The sequence below is a fragment of the Saccopteryx bilineata genome, chromosome 3 (assembly GCF_036850765.1).
Source record: "Saccopteryx bilineata isolate mSacBil1 chromosome 3, mSacBil1_pri_phased_curated, whole genome shotgun sequence".
NCBI lineage: Eukaryota > Metazoa > Chordata > Mammalia > Chiroptera > Emballonuridae > Saccopteryx > Saccopteryx bilineata.
Window position 1 is genome coordinate 37,847,840 of NC_089492.1, and position 20,044 is coordinate 37,867,883.

Sequence of the window (20,044 nt, forward strand, 5' to 3'; positions counted from 1 at the left end):
CAAACATAATGCCTAGCTACCTCAACCCAAACAGACCTTCTCCAAGGCATATTTTAATAAAAATGTCAAAAATCAGTGACAAAGAAAGAATCCTCAAGGCAGCTAAAAATAAAGAACTCAACATATAAAGGAAGGTCCATCAGGTTATCATCAGACTTCTCAGCAGGAACTCTACAAGCCAAAAGAGAGTGGACACAAACATTCAAAGTACTGAAAGAGAGGAATTAACAGCCAAGAATACTATATCCATCAAAGTTGTCCTTAAAATATGAAGGAGAAAAAAAAAAAACTTTTGCAGACATACAGAAGGTGAGGGAATTTATCAATAGAAAACCCCTACTGCAGGAAATACTCAAGGGGGTTATTCTACTGGATACAAAGAATAAAACAACACAAAACTACAAGCAAATGCTCCAAAAAGTTTATAATATAAACAAGGATAATCTGTGACAATGACATAAAAGGGGAGAGGATAAAGGTCTGAAGTAGCAAAGGAGGATGGAGTGCAGAAGCACTCATAAAACAAAGGACTCTCTATATATGAAACATTTTTTCTCCATAACCTAATAATAACCACCCGTAAAAAAAAAACTCTGAAATTCACAATGTAAAAAAAAAGGAATAGAGTGAAGATGAACAGAATACCACAAAACAACAACAACTGACAGAAACATAAAAGAACCAAAAAAGAAACAGAGTTAACAGAAAAAAAATACTATGGCTATGGGAAATCCACATGTCAATAATTACCCTAAATGTAAATGGACTGAAAAGATTTGATCGAAACACAAAACCCAACCATATGTTGCCTTAAGGAAACACATCTAAAGCTGCAGGGATGGAAGTATACTCAAAGTGAAAGGTTGGAAAACAATTCTCCAAGCAAATAATACCTAAAGAGAAGCAGGTGTATCCATACTAATATCTGACAATGCTGATTTCAACACAACAAAGGTAACAAGAAACAAAGATGGGCATTTCATAATGATAAAGGGGACATTGTATCAAGAAGACATAACACTTCTTAATATATACACACTGAATAAAGGAGCACCAAAATATATATGGCATCTATAACAGATCTAAAAATAGGAACAGACAAAAAATAATCATAGTTGGAGATCTCAACACACCATTGATGGTGTTAGATAGATAATCCAAACAGAAAACCAATAAAGAAATACAGGACTTAAATGACACATTGAACAAAATTGACATAATAAACATTTACAGAACATTTCACCCTAGAACATAAGATTATACATTCTTTTCCAGTGTGCATGAAACATTCTCAAGGATAGATCATATGTTGGGCCACAAAACCAACCTCAACAAATTTAAGATTGAAATTATACCAAGCATATTCTCCGATCATAAGGAAAATTAGACTTCAACTGCAAAAAGAAAATAAAGAAACCCCCAAAATGTGGAAATTAGACAACATACTTCTAAAAAATGACTCAGTCAAATAAAAAATAAAAGCAGAGATCAAAAGATAGGTACAGAAAAATGAAAATAACATGACATATCAAAACTTCTGGAATGTAGTGAAAGCAGTAATAAGAGGAAAGTTTATATAATTACAGGCTTATATCAAGAAACAGGAGATATCCCAGGTAAACAACCTAACATCATATCTTAAGAAACTAGAAAAAGAAGAACAAAGGTAATTCATATTTAGCAGAATAAAGGAAATAGTAAAAATTAGAGCAGAACTAAATAAAATAGAGAACAAAAAAACTACAGAAAACAATTATACAACAAAGAGCTGGTTATTTGAAAAGATAAAAAAAAGTGACAAACCCCTGGCTAGACTCACTAAGGAAAAATGAGAAAGGACTCATATAAACAAAATTTGAAATGAAAGAGGAGAAATTACCACAGACATTATAGATACACAAAGGATCATAGTAGAATACTATGAAAGATAATATATTACCAAATTCAACAACCTAGAAGAAATGGATAAATTCCTAGAACTATACAAGTTTCCTAGACTGAATCATGAAGAAATAAAAAACCTAAATAGACCTATTAGCAAGAAGGAAAGTGAAACAGCTATCAAAACCACCCCCCAAAATAAAAGTCCATGGCCAGATGGCTACACTAGTGAATTCTACCAAACAATCAAAGATTTGGTACTATCCTTCTCAAAGTTTTCCAAAAAATAAAAGAAGCAATACTCCATAAAACATTTTATGAGGCCAACATGACCCTGATGCCAAAACCTGGCAAGGACAACATAAAAAAAGGAAACTACAAACTAATATCTCTAATGAATACAGATGCAAAAATCCTCTACAAAATGCTAGCAAATTGAATACAACAACATATTTAAAAAAATACATCATGATTAAGTGGGATTCATTCTAAGAGCACAAGGATGGTTCAACATATGCAAATCAATCAATGTATTACACCACATCAACAAAACAAAGAACAAAAATCATGATTCTGTCAATAGATGCAGAAAAGCATTTGATAAGATACAGCATTCACATATATTTAAAACACTCAATAAAATGGGTATAGAAGGAAAGTTCCTCAACATAATAAAGGCTATATATATGACAAACCATCAGGCAATATCATACTAAATGGTAAAAAACTGAAAGCTTCACCTGTAAAATCAGAAACAAGACAAGGTTGCCCACTCTCTTTGCTCTTATTCAACATAGTTCTGGAAGTCTTAGCCAGAGCAATCAGGCAAGAGAAAGAAATAACATATAGTATTGGGAAAGAAGAAGTAAAGGTATCACTTTTTTTTTTTTTTTTACATTTGGGGTCCTCTCTCTTTCTCTCTCCTCTTTAAAATGAATAAATAAATAAGTTTTTTTTTTAAAAAAGTAGAGGGTTAAAAAGGGGGGGTGTAAAGGACTTGAATAGACATTTCTCCAAAGAATACATACAGATGGCCAATAGACATATGAAAAACTACTCAATGTAACTAATCATCAGAAAGATGCAAATGAAAACCACCTCATATCTGCCAGCATGGCTTGTATCAGTAAATCAATAAACAAGTGCTGGCGAGGATGTGGAGAAAAGGGAACCCTTGTACATTGTTGATGGTAATGCAGACTGGTGCAGCCACTGTGGAAAACAGTATGGAGTTTTCTCAAAAATAAAAATAAAACTACCTTTTGACCCAGGGATTCCACTTCTGGGAATATATCTAAAGAATCGTAAAACACTACTTCAAAAGAACATATGCACTCCTATGTTCACTTCATTGTTAATATTAAGTGTTATTTACAATAGCTAAGATGTAGAAACAGGCCAAATGTCCATAAGTAGACAAGTGGAATAAAAAGCTATGGTACATTTACACAATAGAATACTACATGGTTGTAAAAAAGAAAATCATATCTTTCAAGACAGCATGAATGGACCTGGCAATTATTATCCTAAGTGAAATAAACCAGTCAAAGAAAAACAAATACCATATGATCTCATTTATTTGTGTAATCTAATGAACAAAATAAACTGATGAACGAAATTGAAACAGAGACATATATACATGGAACACACCGACAGCTGTCAGAGGGGAGGGGCGACTGAATAAAAGAAGGTGAAGGGATTAGCTAAAAATAACCTATATACATAGATACAGACAATGCAGTGACAGAGGGAAAGGGGGTTGGGTGCTAGGTAGAGATGGGCAAAAGAGGGTAAAATGGGGATGGAGCCTGGCCAGTGGTGGCACAGTGGACAGAGCATCGACCTGGGAGACTGAGGTCTCAGGTTCGAAACCCTGAGGTTGCTAGCTTGAGGGCAGGCTCACCCAGCACAGGGTCACCAGCTTGAGCATGGAATCATAGACATAATCCCATGGTCTCTAGCTTGAGCCCAAGATCACTGGCTTGAGCAAGGGGTCACATGCCTCCTCCCACCCTTTCAAGGCATACACACTAATTGGATTAGCTTTCAAATATAACTTTTGGGTAAAAATAGAGACTGAAATTTAAGGAGCTAAGTATTTTTTATTATTTTTTTCAAGTTTATGAGAAGTGAGAAGAAGTTTTTAAAACTTATCTTTCAACATCACAGCAGCACCCAGGCTGGCTTGGCTGGGAATTGTGATGCCTCGTCTATCACTAACAGGATGCTTGCCTTGAATCTGAGCTTCTATCTCCATCCCGCCATCCTGTCTTTCTGTCGTTTTAACTGGTCGTTTCCCAGGCTTTGTTCTTGTCCCTGCTAGGATAGGGAGCACTCTCACTTGACTTGGTTCTTCCAGCTGGACTTTGCCTTATTTCTTACTCTCACAGCTTCCCAGGTACTCCAATGTCTCCTTTCTCGTACCAGTCCCCCCTTGAGGGCTGGCTCCCTGCCATGCCCCCAAACACAGTGGGAAGGGGGCCCTTTTTCCAGAGGACACGTCTCCCGTATGCTGCCTGCCCACACCTAACTGAGTGCCCAGCACTCTTTTCTGCCTGTGTGTTGGGGTGGCCCACTACTGGGTCTTGACTCTGGGCCCAAGACTGCTGAAGGGCTGGGCTTCCTGCCTCGTTGCTGAGCCCTCACAGCTACAGCAGTCCCTGCCCTGACTCCTGGCCACACCTCCTTTCCAGCGCCCTGCACTGCATTGTCCTCTTCCAACGCCTCCTGGCCCGCGCTGTCTTGGGGCTTGCGTTTTCCACGTACCAAGAGATTCTGGGATAGGAGACATGTGACGCCACAGTGTGGGGCTGATGGTGAGGCTCTGGGAACTGGAGCTGGAGAGGAAATCAGGTGACCCTAGCCAGGGAAGGAGTTCTGTCCAGGCAGGAAGGAGACTGGATAGGAGATGTGTTTTCCTCCAGGCCTCAGCCCAGGGAGACTGCAGCATGCCCACCTGTTCTAGTGCAGCTGGTCTCCTCCTTCCCTCAACTCCTCTTGTGAATTTTGTCTGCATCACACTGTGCTTTCAGTCATGTAATACTTTGTGTGGTGACTGAACTGCTCTGTGTGGCTTGTGTCCCCAACCAGCTTCTAGTGGAAACCTGGACCAAGTCTTGAATTTTTTATGTACTGTTAAACTCAGTTCAGGCTTGTGATATATACTGAATAAATACCAATTTACAGTCTTTGAAGCCAGTATCATCCCTTAAAAGAATTTTAGCACCAGGCAATTTGCTAAATGGTTTATATGGATTAACTCACTTAATCATCAATACAATGCTATAAAGACAGCAATATTATCATCCCTGTTACAGCTGAGGAAACTGAGGCATAAATAACTTGCCCAAGATCACCCAGCAAAAAGGCAGAAGAACTGGGATTTGAACGGAGGCCAGGGCTGCCCCTTTGATGGAGAGAACTGACTCATCAGAGCAGCAACCACAATTCCCAAGCCATTACTGCAGTGCAGGCTGCTGGGTTATAGTTCAGAATACTCAGAAGGGAAGGGAGACCAAGAACAGAGCGGTCCATTCGTTCATTTACTGATTCTTTCAATAAACAGCTGTATGCCAGCCATATGCCAGGTGTAGCTATGAGCCTGTCTGCCTCACATCTTTCTTTCTCCTGGCTACCCCCAGCTCACCTTTTTTTTACTTGGTGATTGACACCTCTGCCTTCAAGACTCAGCCAAGATCTCTTCTCCTCTAGAAAGGATCTTGCCTTATTCATTGCTAGTGGTACATGTTTAGGGCTCCAGAAATGTATGTGTTGACTTAAATTGTTCCTTACAGTTCCTTACTCCACACTGCCTTCAGCTCTGGTGTTTGTAAGATGTTGATATTTAGGGATTGGCAAGCGAGTTTATGTTTCAGGAGTTTGGGGGGATGCTTTTAAAAAAACTGTGCAGATATGTTCTGCTTTATATAATAGATGTATTTTATTTTTTATTTTTAAGTATTTTTAAATTGATTTTTAGAGAGAGAAGAAGGGAGAGAGAGAGAGACAGGAATATACATCTGTTCCCATATGTGCCCTGGGCAGGGATCAAACCATCAACCTCTGTGCTTCTGGATGACATTCTAACCAGCTGAGCTATCCAGCCACAGATTAATGGTGTATTTTAGAAAGATTATGAGTACATGAAGTTCATATGAATTGAAATCCTATTTTCTCCTTGATGTTTTAGAGATGACTTATTTTCGGTTGCTATTAAACTTCACTTTTAAAAAATGCTGGGCCCTAATACTTTAAGAATAAGCTTCTCTCAAGTGAACCTCTCTATAGGAGTTTACTAATGCATAAACTCTATAGGAGTTTATAAGTGGTGTGACATATCTTTACACTTAAAAGAACGCTTTTGGGATTCTTTTGTAAACTTGTGATCACTGTTAGTTAAAGACTTTTATGTGCAGATTTGGAAGCTCAAATACATTCTTATTCGTATAGTTCAAGTCAAACAAACTACACAGCTAAAACAAAAAATGAGCAGTTCTCTGAAAGCCACACTCCCCCACCCTAGAACAACCACATTCCACTTCTTTTGGTTCCGTGGTTTTCCTGTACTTGTGTGGAGTCAGAGCTGAAGCCCACAAGCCACAAAGCTTCAATGAAAGTACTTCATAAGCTGATGGGCACAGCCACACTGAGTCAGCATGAAGTTAGATAGTGTGATTGTCAGCACACTCAGCAGAAGCTGGACGGACACTTTCACATGGTCTCTGGTAAAAGGCACCTTCAATGCCTTGAAAGGTGACAGTGAGTTAGGGTGGGCTATGGCCTTAGGACAAGTTAAGGAAGGCCTGACAAAGGGGGAATAGAGGCAGAAGATATTAGACCCCTCAGCACATAATTTTATGCTTGGGAGATTTCCACGGCCAGAGTATCCATCGCAATACCATCTAAAAAGAAATTTTTTGGTTGTTGTTTATAACTTACTTGTGCATGTTTTTTTATCTGGATTAAGAGAAAATCCTTTAAGGCACCGGCAAAAGTAGGAGCCATCGGCATTCACACACTCATGTTCACATCTGTGGTCTTCTGAGGCGCAGTAGTCCACAGCTGTAAAGATTAACACACAGAGGTTAAGTAGAAACATAAACAGAGGTAACAGAAACAGTAGAATGAAAGCACACTTACAATAAATACAAACGGGTTAATATTGTTGACCAAAAAAGAGTATAAATAAATAAATATGAACCCAAGACCTTCCTCAAGCAAACAAAAACCAGGAGCTTAAACCATGGAATTTATAACAGAAGATAAACTAATGAACATATAATTTACTGTATTTAAAAGGTGAGGAAATGCAAACCAGAACCATCATGAAGCACCCTTACACCTATTAAACTGCAAAAATAAAGACAAGATAAAGTAAATGGTGGCAAGGCAGCATGAATACAGTCAGAGTTATTGATGGTGAGTAGCATTATAAATTGCTTAAAAATTTTGATGGGTATGCAACATAATTGAATGACAAGATAACCTGGAGATGTTTTCTTTGAACATATGTACCCTGATTTATTGATGTTACCCCATTAAAATTAATAAAAACATAAAAAAATAAAAATAAAAATTTTTGGAAGGACATTTGATGACGTTCGTTCTGGAAATATGACCAAATAGTGGAAAAAGGGGGGAAATTACTTGGAAAAAGCATTTGTAGCAGTATTACTTATAGTGACAAAAAAATTCTATGGGTTAGGAATTTATGAGAAAATGCACTGGCCTATTTCTCATTAATTCTACAAATATTTACTGAGCACGACTCTGGGCCTAACCCTGTTAAGATGCTAAGGATAGAGCAAAGCACAAACATTTCAGCCCTCACATTTGAATGGTAGTGGTGGACAAAAAAATAAAACAAATAAGTAAACGGCATAGTCTTTTAGAAGGTGGAGAATGTTCAGGAGAAAAATAAAACAGTGAAAAGGAATAGAGGCTGTGATGACGTGGAAAGGAGGGTGCAGTGTAATAGAAGTGTCAGGAAGGGCCTTGCCGAGCAGGTGGCAGTTGGGCAGAGTCTTGAACGCGGCACGAGCCATGAGCATATTCGGGAAAGGCCATGCTGGGCGAAAGGAAGAGCAAGTCAAAGCCCAGGGGGCAAGACATGCCTGGTGTGCTGAAGGACCCGCAAGGAGGCCAGGGTGCCTGGAGCAGAGAGAGAGAGGTGGGCGATGAGAACGCGTGCTGAGCAGGAGGGCGCCTGGGCCAAAGCAAGGACTTCAACCTTTACTCTGAGGAGTAGGAAGTCATTCGAGGGTTCTGAACAAAGGAATCGAGAACAGTCCTTAGAGGGCAAATGTGACTACAGAAAACCAGTTAGAAGGCTATTCAATAACCCCAGTGAAAACTGCTGGAGGCTTAGACCAGGGTGCTCCAGGAAGAAGTGGGGGTGGGGAGAGGGGGGGTGTTTTGGGTTTTATGGGATGAATTGTGTCTCCCCAAAAGGATATGTTGAAGTCCTAAACCCTAGCACCCATGAATGTGATTTTACTTGGAAATAGGGTCTTTGCAGGTATAATCAACTTAAGATGAGGTCATGAGGCCGGGCTCTGATCCAATGTGACTGGTGGCGCTGTAAGAAGAGGGACAATACCACGTGGAGGCAGTAATTGGAGAGGTGCAGCTGTGAGCTGAGGAATGCCAAGGATCAATAGCTTCCACTGGAAGCAGGGAAAGATCCTCTCCTCCGAGTTTCAGAGGGAGCGTGTCCCTGCTGGTGCCTTGGTCTCAGACTTCTAGCCCCCAGAACTGTGAGGCAGTCATTTCTCTTGTTTGAAGTCAGCCAGTTCGTGGTACTTCATTTGGCAGCCCTAGGAAACTAATACACAGGGTGCACAGATACCTGTTGGATTAGAGGTGAGGCAAGAGAAAGAGGAGCTGAGGCTGATACAGGGATCTGTGTGTGAGCAACGGGTAGGACGGGGTACTGCCCACTGAGATTGGGGGGCTGCTGTGGGGTGGGTTTTGTGGGGGGGAGGTCAGCAGTTCCATTCTATTATATAAATAATTCTAATATAGTTGTAAATAAAATTTGGGGGGAAAAGTAAATAATCAAAATTGTATATTTACAGTGACTATATCCAGGTAAAATATGTATTGTTCTAAGGCAAAGTCTAGAAATGAGAAATAAAAATCTTTATTATGTCCGATGATAGGTTTTTTAATTTAAAAAATGTTTCTCTATATATATTTTAGAATATTTTAATATCAAAACTTGTAATTAATAGAAATTAAATGGAAAATGCAAAATACACATGTACAATTTAAAAAAGAAAAACCATACACAGAGAAGACAGTGACATGCTTAGCATAGTAATCAAAAGATTAGTAATGAAAAGGGAAAAGTTAAAGATTTTTTTTTTTTGTATTTTTCTGAAGTTGGAAATGGGGAGGCAGTCAGACAGACTCCCGCATGTGCCCGACCAGGATCCACTCCGCATGCCCACTAGGGGGCAATGCTCTACCCATCTGGGGCGTCGCTCTGTTGCAACCAGAGCCATTCTAGCACCTGAGGCAGAGGCCACAGAGCCATCCTCAGCGCCTGGGCCAACTTTGCTCCAATGGAGCCTTGGCTGCGGGAGGGGAAGAGAGAGACAGAGAGGAAGGAGAGGAGGAGGGGTGGAGAAGCAGATGGGCGTTTCTCCTGTGTACACTGGCCGGGAATCGAACCCAGGACTCCTGCACGCCAGGCCGATGCTCTACCACTGAGCCAACCGGCCAGAGCCAAAAGCTAAAGATTTTTAAAGGGTAATTACCTGTGTTGTATTTATTCTTTTGCTCCAGGCACGATTCAGTTTCCATTTAAAGTATCATTTTTGTAACTTCACCTCCCTAAAGAGTTCCGTTAGTACCTAATATTTGCGGGTGTACTATGCAAGTCATTACAATGGGAACAGGGCATTCACATAGTTTCAGGATCTGAATGTCATGGGACATTAGCCAGTTACTGGAGTTGAGTCATAAGATAAATATTGAACTAGTACCAAATCCTTCTAAAAGTTAATGTCTCATCTTTCAAGAATACCAAGCACACCAAGCCCTGGCAAGTGCCCTAGTCAGCATATCATAGGAGTGGGCTACAGGACTGGCCTGTGTTAGCAGTGGGGACTCCCCACCTCCAACCTCCTTGTACTGGGCCTGATCCACCATCTTGCAAATCTCCCAACCCCTGATGTGGATGTCTGCTGTCGGTCAGCCAGTCCTATTTCTGGCCACCCACTTCTTAGAAGCCCTTACAAAGAGAAGAGCTGTTCATCTGATAGCCAAGTTCAGGACATTGACGGTACCATAATGTTGAGTGGACAGGTCATTGAACCTAAAAGGCAGTAACTCAGACTCTACCTCTCAAACCTTCTCTTATATACCATGGTAGGTAATCTCTGAGTGCAGCGCTCTCTGTACCTCAGAGAGACATCAGAGTATGCTGGCCCCGTGTCAGGATGGGAAAAGGTTGGAGGCTTTGGTTGGGCTTAAAGTCTAAGCCACATATTCCAAACTCGCTTTTTCCAAGAATGCTCTGGAATACAATGTCTGATGTTGGCTCAGGAATTAATAAAATTGTAAAGAAGCTCTTTTAGTTCACCTTCATTTAACCAACTCCTGATCAATCAATGCTTTTAATACCTCTTAAAATATGAGACCCGATGCCAAGAGCATGCTAAATGCCCAGGCTGTTGGAACACCTGCACACTTTTCCTATTGACTGAGTGTAAGCTTACAAAGCATTGGTTCTCAAAGCGTGGTCTGTGAACCAGTTGCATCAACCATCACTTGAAAATTTGTTATACAAATATACGAAAGTAATACAAATTCTCAGGCCCCACCCCAGACCTACCAAATCAGAAACTCTGGATATGGGGCCCAAGATTATGTGTTTTCACAAGCCCTCCAGGTGATTCTGATGAATGCTAAAATTTGAGAACAAAGCGTCAACATTGTTTTTGTTTCCAATCTATACATGCCATTTGTACATGTTACTGTAATTCAGTACTATGAAAAATAATAAAATATAAGCACTAAAAGAAATTGAGTTTTTAAAAATAAAAACTAAACTGAAAGCTTTGTAAAGACTTAAGGTGATATGCTAACAAAAACTGCTATTAAAAATAGGCATGGATGAAACAAGTATAAAAGATTAGGAAAAATTTTATAAGTATTCTGCCCTTAGATTGCTTTCCAGAAGTCTTCAAATTCTTGCTGCAATTTAAAGAAACCAAACTGAAAAACAGATTCATGGTTACAGAAAACAGATTGGCTTCTGTTAGAGGGGAGTTGGGGTTAAAGGGCTGGGTGGAAAAGGTAAAGGAATTAAGCAACAAAAACCAAAACCAAAAAACAAACAAAAAAAAGCAACTCACAGACAACAGTATTAATTAATTAATTATTTAATTAATTAAAGAAACCAAATTGAAAATCATAGATAACACATTATGGCTATGATTTCTGTGATAAAAATTAAAAAAAATTTTTCAAATGAACTCAAAATCAGTAAGTTTTGAAAGAGTAATTAAAAATATTTTCTAAAACTTTTATTGACTTTATTGGAATGGCGTTGGTTAATAAAATTATATATAGGTTTCAAGTGTACAATTCTATATAATATCACCTGTATATTGTATTGTGTGTTCACCACCAAAGTCAAGTCTTTTTCCGTCACCATCTATCCCCCCCTTTACTCTCTCTACCTCCCCTATTCCCCCTTCTCTTTGGTAGCCACCATACTGTTATCTATGTCTATGAGTTGTTGCTTTTTACTTCCTCCTTTCACTTTTTTTTTCCACCTAGCTCTAACCTCCCTGGCCCCTTTACTGCTGTCAGTCTGTTCTCTGTATCTACAAATCTGTTCCTATTTTGTTTGTTAGTTTATTTTGTTCATTAGATTCCACATATAACTGGGATCATATAGTACTTGTCTTTCACTGAGTGGCTTATTTCACTTAGCATAATATTCTTCAGCTCCATTCATACTGTTGCAAAAGATAAGATTTCCTTATTTTTTAAAGCCAAGTAGTATTCCATTGTGTAAATGTACCACTGGTTTTTTATTCACTCATCAACTAATGGGCATTTGGCTGCTTCCAAATCTTAGCTATTGTATATAATGCTGCAATAAAGGGTGCATATATTCTTTCAAATCGGTATTTCTGGTTTCTTCAGATATATTCCCAGAAGTGAAATCACTGGGTCAAAAGTAATTTTTATTAAAAGTACATTTATGTGTTTTAAATAAAAATAAAATAGTTAAGGTGGGTTTATATATGTTTTTTATGATTCTGCTCTTTGACTGACATCTTCCATCAACCAGCCAACCACAGGTCCTATCTCATTAGATAGGAAGGCATCTCCAGGACTTTGATTCTCATGCTGGTTTTGTTTTTTGTGTGCACAGGTCTGTGGGAAACTAAGGAGGTAGAAGAAATTGGCAAGGCAGGGTTCAGGCATTCCTGGGTGAAACCCTGATTTGGAAAAACCCCAAGGTGTCAAATCCTACCTTGACGTCAGGGACACTCACTGAGGACAGGAAATGAGACAGCGTTCAACATGGAGGAACCAACTTCTAGGCATGTGAAATTTTTTTAAGGCCAAGAGAGCTCCAGTCCATTCAACTCTGACATCCTTGCATGCATGTTTTGGGTCCATTGCCTAATTTCTTTGGTTGCAAAATAGTACTTGTGAAAAGAGAGGCCCAGTTTAGGGGGAAGATGAACAAGGGTAATCTATGTGTATAACCCAGAGATGCTTCTGTTATTCAAAGTCCTCATTTACTTCAACAAAATCTTCTTTTAGTCATTGGGTCTGAATTTTCTACACTCTCCTTTACAAACAGAGAGAGAGTATAGTAGTCCTCCTTATCCACAGGGGTTACATTTCAAGACTCCCAATGGATGCTTGAAATTTCAGATAGTACCGAACTCTATATATATTATACTATGTTTTCTCCTATACACATATACCTATGATAAAATTTAATTTATAAATATGGCATAGTAAAAGATTAACAACAATAAATAATAACAGAACAGAATGATTATAACAATATAGTGTAATAAAAGTTATGTGAATGTGTTCTCTCAAAATATTTTATTGCACTGTACTCTTGTGATGTTATCATATGATACAATACCTACATGTGAGATGAAGTGAGGTGAATGAACGTAAGCATTGTGACACAGTGTTAAGATACTGCTGTCCTTCTGACAATATGGCTTCTAAGTGACCTTCGGGTAGGGTGCATCTCCAGCACAGATATGCTGAGCAAAGGGATTCAGGTCCCAGGCACAAAAGAACATGATGGCTCAAGATTTTATCATGCTATACAGAATGGTATGCAATTTAAAACTTATAAATTGTTTATTTCTGAAATTTTTCACTTAATATTTTCAGACCACGGGTGACTGCTAGTAACTGAAACTGCGGAACGCAAAACCACAGATAGAGGACTACTGTAAACCCTGCTGCAGATCTTCGTCCCTCCAGCTCACAGACTGCTACAATCTCAGGGCCATAGCCAGGCTCTACATGGTCAGTCTCTGTCTAACGTGTGAGAAATCACTCTGCCGTCTTTAAGGATAATAAGGTAATAAATCCTGAGACTGACAGTCTCTGATTTACAGTCTGGTCACATTCCAAGGGGGAGGCACTAGCAGAAAGAAGGTATTTCAGAAAGGAACATCTGCTAAGTATATATTAGAAACACACATAGAGCCAGATTCACACAAACCTCTCTTCCTCAAGGCACAACTGGATTTCTAGATGCAGAATTTTTTTTTTTTTTTTTTTTGTATTTTTCTGAAGCTGGAAACGGGGAGAGACAGTCAGACAGACTCCCGCATGCGCCCGACCGGGATCCACCCGGCACGCCCACCAGGGGCGACGCTCTGCCCACCAGGGGGCGATGCTCTGCCCCTCCGGGGCGTTGCTCTGCCGAGACCAGAGCCACTCTAGCGCCTGGGGCAGAGGCCAAGTAGCCATCCCCAGCGCCCGGACCATCTTTGCTCCAATGGAGCCTTGGCTGCGGGAGGGGAAGAGAGAGACAGAGAGGAAGGGGGGGGGCGGGGGTGGAGAAGCAAATGGGCGCTTCTCCTATGTGCCCTGGCCGGGAATCGAACCCGGGTCCCCCACACGCCAGGCCGACGCTCTACCGCTGAGCCAACCGGCCAGGGCTAGATGCAGAATTTTAAAGCTCAACGTTTCTTACTAATATTGATAACGATATGTAAGTATTATGGGCTGAATTGTATCTTCCCATCCCTAAATTCATATATTGAAATTCTAACCCCCAATTGGTCAGAATGCCACTGTATTTGGAAATAGGAACTTTAAAGATGTGATTAAGTTAAGATAAGGTTGGGTCCTAATCCAATCTAACTGCTGCTCTTATAAGAAAGACAAAATTTGGACACAAAAAGGACTTCAGGGATGTGCGTACACAGAGAAAAGACCATGTGAAGAGGCAGCAAGAGAGTGGCCACCTGCAAGTCAAGGAGTGACCCTCAGGAGGAACCAAACCTGCTGACACCTTGATCTTGGACGACTAGCCTGCAGAACTGTGAGAAAATAAATTCCTGTTGTTTAAGCCATTCAGTCTGTGGTATATTGTTATGGCAGCCCTAACAAATTAATGTAGGGCGACATCTAATACTTATCATCTTGGGGGGTGGAGGAGATCATGCTCCAAATGTGAGGAGTTGGCTGATGAATTAAAAATCTGACCTTTCAATAGAAAAACAATCATACCGTCCCTTGCCCCAACTTAAACATCAACTATCCTCTCTTCATTGAGGGTAACCGACCTAGGAGAATCTAGGGGAAAGCTTTGAAGGCAGCAGCAATGCCATGCTAAATTTCCATGCTGTTTATCACTCTGAGTATGGACCTCAATATGATTTTTTTTAAATGTATCCGACATTTGGCATATTAAATGCAAACATTTGTAAGACAACACTTCATAAAGGGTATAGAAATTCAGATTCAACTAATGTTTATCATTTGCCTGTGTATTGGACATTGTAAGGATAGTAACAATATTAACAAACACATAGCACTGTTTTAGGCGCTTGACATATATTAACTCATTTAACCCTCACAACAACCATTTGAGGCATGTACTGCTGTACGTGTATTGTTGTTACAGATGAAGTTGCTGAAACACAGAGTGGCTGTGAGACTTACAAAATGTGAATAAGAAAAGCACCTACTTCAGAGGACTATTGTGATTATGTGTAATATATTCAAACAGGTTCTAGGATTTAGTATTACTCAAAAATGCAGTTTTTATTTTTTGTCACACTGCCTCCTAATCAGGTAAGGCTGAATATGGGAGTAAGTGGATATTTCTTTTTTTAAAATTTTTATTGATTTTAGTGAGAGGGGAAGGTTGGGGGGAGAGAGAGACAGGAAAATTGATTTGTTCCTATATGTGCCCTGACCAGGAATCAAACTAGCAAATGCTACACTTTGGGATGACACTCTAACCAACCGAGCTATCCTACCAGGGCAAATATTTTATATTTTTATTTTAAGGAGAAGCGGGAAGCATCAACCTGTAGTTGCTTCGCATAGGTGCCTTGACTGGGCAAGCCAGGGGTTTCGATCCAGCGACCTCAACATTCCAGGTCGAAGCTCTATTCACTCTACCATCACAGGTCAAGCAGCTATGAATATCTTAATGCTATTCATTTGTTCCACAACCATTTATTGAGCAATTACTATGTGTCAAGAATGTGCTAAGCCCTGGATGGTGATGACAAGCAAATACCATCTCTAAGACATCTTAGGAGAAAGGCAGGAAGAATATATCAAGCTCGTAGAAGCTATTTCCTAGGAAGGGAAACGAGAGGAACAACTTTTAGGTTTTGCCTTTATACACATCTATACTCTGACTTTTTTGTATTAATAAGAAAATAAAAGATTTTGTGACTTAAAATCTCACCATAGGGAAAAGATTTTTTTTTAAAATGCTTGAGATTGCAATCAGTCACTCAACCTCAGTCAATGATTTTTTAAAAAATGTATAGCAAGTCCACTTTTAAAATTTTTATTTTAAGATGAGAGGAGGGGAGATAGTGAGGCAGACTCCTGCATGAACCCTGAATGGGATCTACTTGGCAACTCCTGTCTGAGGCTGATGCTCGGAACAACAGAGCTATCTTCAGCACCTGGTGCCACACTCACAGCTACTTGCTGTGAGAGGAAAAGGGAGAGAAGGGGGAGTGGTAGGGGGAGAGAAGCAGATGGTCACTTCTCCTGTGAGCCCTGACTGGGAATTGAACCTGGGATGCTCATAAGCTAGGCTGACACTATCCACTGAGCAACCAGCCAGGGCCACAAGTCCACTTTTTGTAAGATCAAAAAGCACAGGTGGCCTCTGTCTTCAAGGCTTTGCAATCTTCTTGGGAAGATAAGATATGAAAGAGGATCAAAGTTGCCTTGAAAGATAAGATTATGCCTGACCTGTGGTGGCGCAGTGGATAAAGCATCGACCTGGAAATGCTGAGGTTGCTGGTTCGAAACCCTGGGCTTGCCTGGTCAAGGCACATATGGGAGTTGATGCTTCCTGCTCCTCCCCCCTTTCCTCTCTCTCCCCCCTCCTTTCTAAAATGAATAATAAAAAACAAACAAACAAAAAAAGAAAGATAAGATTGTCAGTAAACACTAGGTGAGCACATACAGCAGAAAATTGACCCTCAATGATATAAATGGTCTTTAAAAAACATACAGTTTGCCAGTGACAAGATGATTACTAGAATTATTATGGTGATCACTTTATAAGGTATATTAACATTGAATCACTACATTGTACACCTGAAACTAACATAATATTGTATGTCAACTATAATTAAATATAAACTTAAAAACATTTTTTAAATGTGCACTTTGGGATAGAAATCAACACAGCTTCAATGGCAGCTGATGGATGACAAACACAGGGACTCAGCAAAAGCAAAAGGAGAACCTTAGTTAATAATCTACCTTGAGCACCTGAATGTGGAGGTAAACTCAGTACTGGCCACAGTGAAATGAGCAGTGAGGGAGGAGAGACACTGGTGCTTGAATTTAACATTCCACTAACGTCAAAGTGTGGAAACGTTGTCTGTAAGTCCTGAGTTCAGCTAAGAACTGAATTTCCATGAAGGTCAGATGAATCCAAGTACTGAACCACTGTCATGGAAGTGCTGGAACTGAAAGCCCACTGCATCCATTCAGTAGGAGCTGACCATGGCGAATCTTGACTGAACTTCTTCACATGAATGGTTGAGATGGCTTCCTCCACACCCACTTCCTACCCCTTGAAATCTGCCCCTCTTGATCACTGTCAGAGGTCTCCTGGTCACCTTTGTGTCCCTGGTGTACCTAGCAGAGTATCGGGCGGGGAATTCTGAGGTGTTTGCTGAAATGAATCAATTATTCAACTTTATGGCTTTCTAAGTTCTGTGCCCTTTGGCTTCACTGGAGTGGGACAGTGATACCAACCTGGCCTAGAAATACTCTTTCCCACCATATTCATGACCCTTCTGGTTCTCTCTTCCTCACCCTTTTACTCCTCTCCCTGCTTTAGGCTTCTTGGATATTTTTCCTGCCGCCATTTTTCCCTCCTGCTCCCTACATGTGGCTATAGCGCAAGGCTCAGACCTTCACTCTCTCCTCACTCCACACTTCAGATATCCAGGACATGATAATAATAATTTGCGTTGTAGTAGTAGCAGCAATAATAATAATAATAAATTGCCTGGTGTATATTAGGAACTTTACTCATTATCTTACCTAATCCCACAAAATGTCCTTACTCTACACTACAGGTGAGAAAACACCAGAAGTTAAATGCGTTACGCAAAGACACATGATGAGCTTGTAGCTGAACTGGAGCTGAGCCCAGGTCTTTCTCTACTGAAGGTACAGACGCCTTCAAAACAAACAAATACACATAAACATTTAAAATGAAAAAAACCATGGAAATTAAAATATAGAAAGAATGGACTATTCTGCTTCCTGATTGTGCCATTGTTCTAACCTCTCCCCTTTGTATGAGTTCTGTTTTCTGTTCCTCTTGACATGTCCCTGTTGGTGACTCACCTCAACTTCAGACTCACCCTGTCTAAAACTACTCCATGCCTGTTCTAAAAATCTGTTCCCATCACTCTTCTATCACTGTAGCCATCACTCTCAGAGTCATGGAAGCTCAGACTCAGCTGTCACTAGTGACTCCTCCCCCCCCTTTTATTTACAGCATCTTCTTTAATCCTATACTCCTTCCCTGTCCATTCCTGCAGTCACTATTCAGACCCTGGCTCGTGTCCCTCCCGTCTAATGATGACCATAGTCTCCCAACTGGTCTTTCCACCCCGTACCATCTTCCTTCTGGAACCCATCCTGCAGTTCACCACGAGGTTAAGTTTCCTAAGATGAGGCTTTGCATTTGTCATTCCCAAATGTAAGTTTTTTTAGTAGCTCTTTTTCAGAGGTAAAGTCCAGGCTCTTTGTCTGATTTTCAAAGCCCTAAACCAGTGGTCCCCAACCTTTTTTGGGCCACGGACCAGTTTAATGTCAGAAAATATATTTTCACGGACCGGCCTTTAGGGTGGGACGAACGGATAAGCGTCAAGAGTGAGTCTTAGACGGATGTAACAGAGGTAATGTGGTCATTTTTTTAAAATAAAACATCGCTCAGACTTAAATATAAATAAAACGGAAATAATGTAAGTTATTTATTCTTTCTCTGCAGACCGGTACCAAATAGCCCTCGGACCGGTACCAGTCCGCGGCCCAGGGGTTGGGGATCACTGCCCTAAACAGTCTGGTTCCTCCTGGTATCTTTTTTTTTTTTTTTTTTAATAAATTTTTATTAATGGTAATGGGATGACATTAATAAATCAGGGTACATATATTCAAAGAAAACATATCTAGGTTATTTTGTCATTAAATTATGTTGCATACCCCTCGCCCAAAGTCAGATTGTCCTCCGCCACCCTCTATCTAGTTCTCTGTGCCCCTTCCCCTCCCCCTAACTCTCTCCCTCCCTCCCTCCCATGTCCTCCCTCCCCCTACCCCTGGTAACCACCACACTCTTGTCCATGTCTCTTAGTCTCGTTTTTATGTTCCACCAATGTATGGAATCATGTAGTTCTTGTTTTTTTCTGATTTACTTATTTCACTCCGTATAATGTTATCAAGATCCCACCATTTTGCTGTAAATGATCTGATGTCATCATTTCTTATGGCTGAGTAGTATTCCATAGTGTATATGTGCCACATCTTCTTTATCCAGTCTTCTATTGAAGGGCTTTTTGGTTGTTTCCATGTCTTGGCCACTGTGAACAGTGCTGCAATGAACATGGGGCTACATGTGTCTTCACGTATCAGTGTTTCTGAGGTTTTGGGGTATATACCCAGTAGAGGGATTGCTGGGTCATAAGGTAGTTCTATTTGCAGTTTTTTGAGGAACCACCATACTTTCCTCCATAATGGTTGTACTACTTTACAGTCCCACCAACAGTGAATGAGGGTTCCTTTTTCTCCACAGCCTCTCCAACATTTGCTATTACCCGTCTTGTTGATAATAACTAATCTAACAGGGGTGAGGTGGTATCTCATTGTAGTTTTGATTTGCATTTCTCTAATAACTAATGAAGCTGAGCATCTTTTCATATATCTGTTGGCCATTTGTATCTCTTCCTGGGAGAAGTGTCTGTTCATGTCCTCTTCCCATTTTTTTATTGGATTGTTTGTTTGTTTGTTGTTGAGTTTTATGAGTTCTTTGTAAATTTTGGATATTAGGCCTTTATCTGAGCTGTTGTTTGAAAATATCATTTCCCATTTAGTTGGCTGTCTGTTTATTTTGATATCAGTTTCTCTTGCTGAGCAAAAACTTTTTATTCTGATGTAGTCCCATTCATTTATCTTTGCCTTCACTTCTCTTGCCATTGGAGTCAAGTTCATAAAATGTTCTTTAAAACCCAGGTCCATGATTTTAGTACTTATGTCTTCTTCTATGTACTTTATTGTTTCAGGTCTTATATTTAGGTCTTTGATCCATTTTGAATTAATTTTAGTACACAGGGACAGGCTGTAGTCGAGTTTCATTCTTTTGCATGTGGCTTTCCAGTTTTCCCAACACCATTTGTTGAAGAGGCTTTCTTTTCTCCATTGTGTGTTGTTGGCC

General features: G+C 40.1%; 1 protein-coding gene across 3 annotated transcripts in view; it reads right to left on the reverse strand.

Moving 5' to 3' along the window:
- The window catches only part of MATN2 (matrilin 2), a 167,045-nt gene that overhangs the window by 56,197 nt on the left and 90,804 nt on the right, over nt 1-20,044 (reverse strand). For all 3 annotated transcript variants that reach the window (XM_066265999.1, XM_066265998.1, XM_066265997.1), the window contains exon 6: nt 6,820-6,942. In XM_066265999.1, coding sequence (XP_066122096.1) covers nt 6,820-6,942 — 123 coding nt within the window. The remainder of the gene's footprint in view (nt 1-6,819; nt 6,943-20,044) is intronic.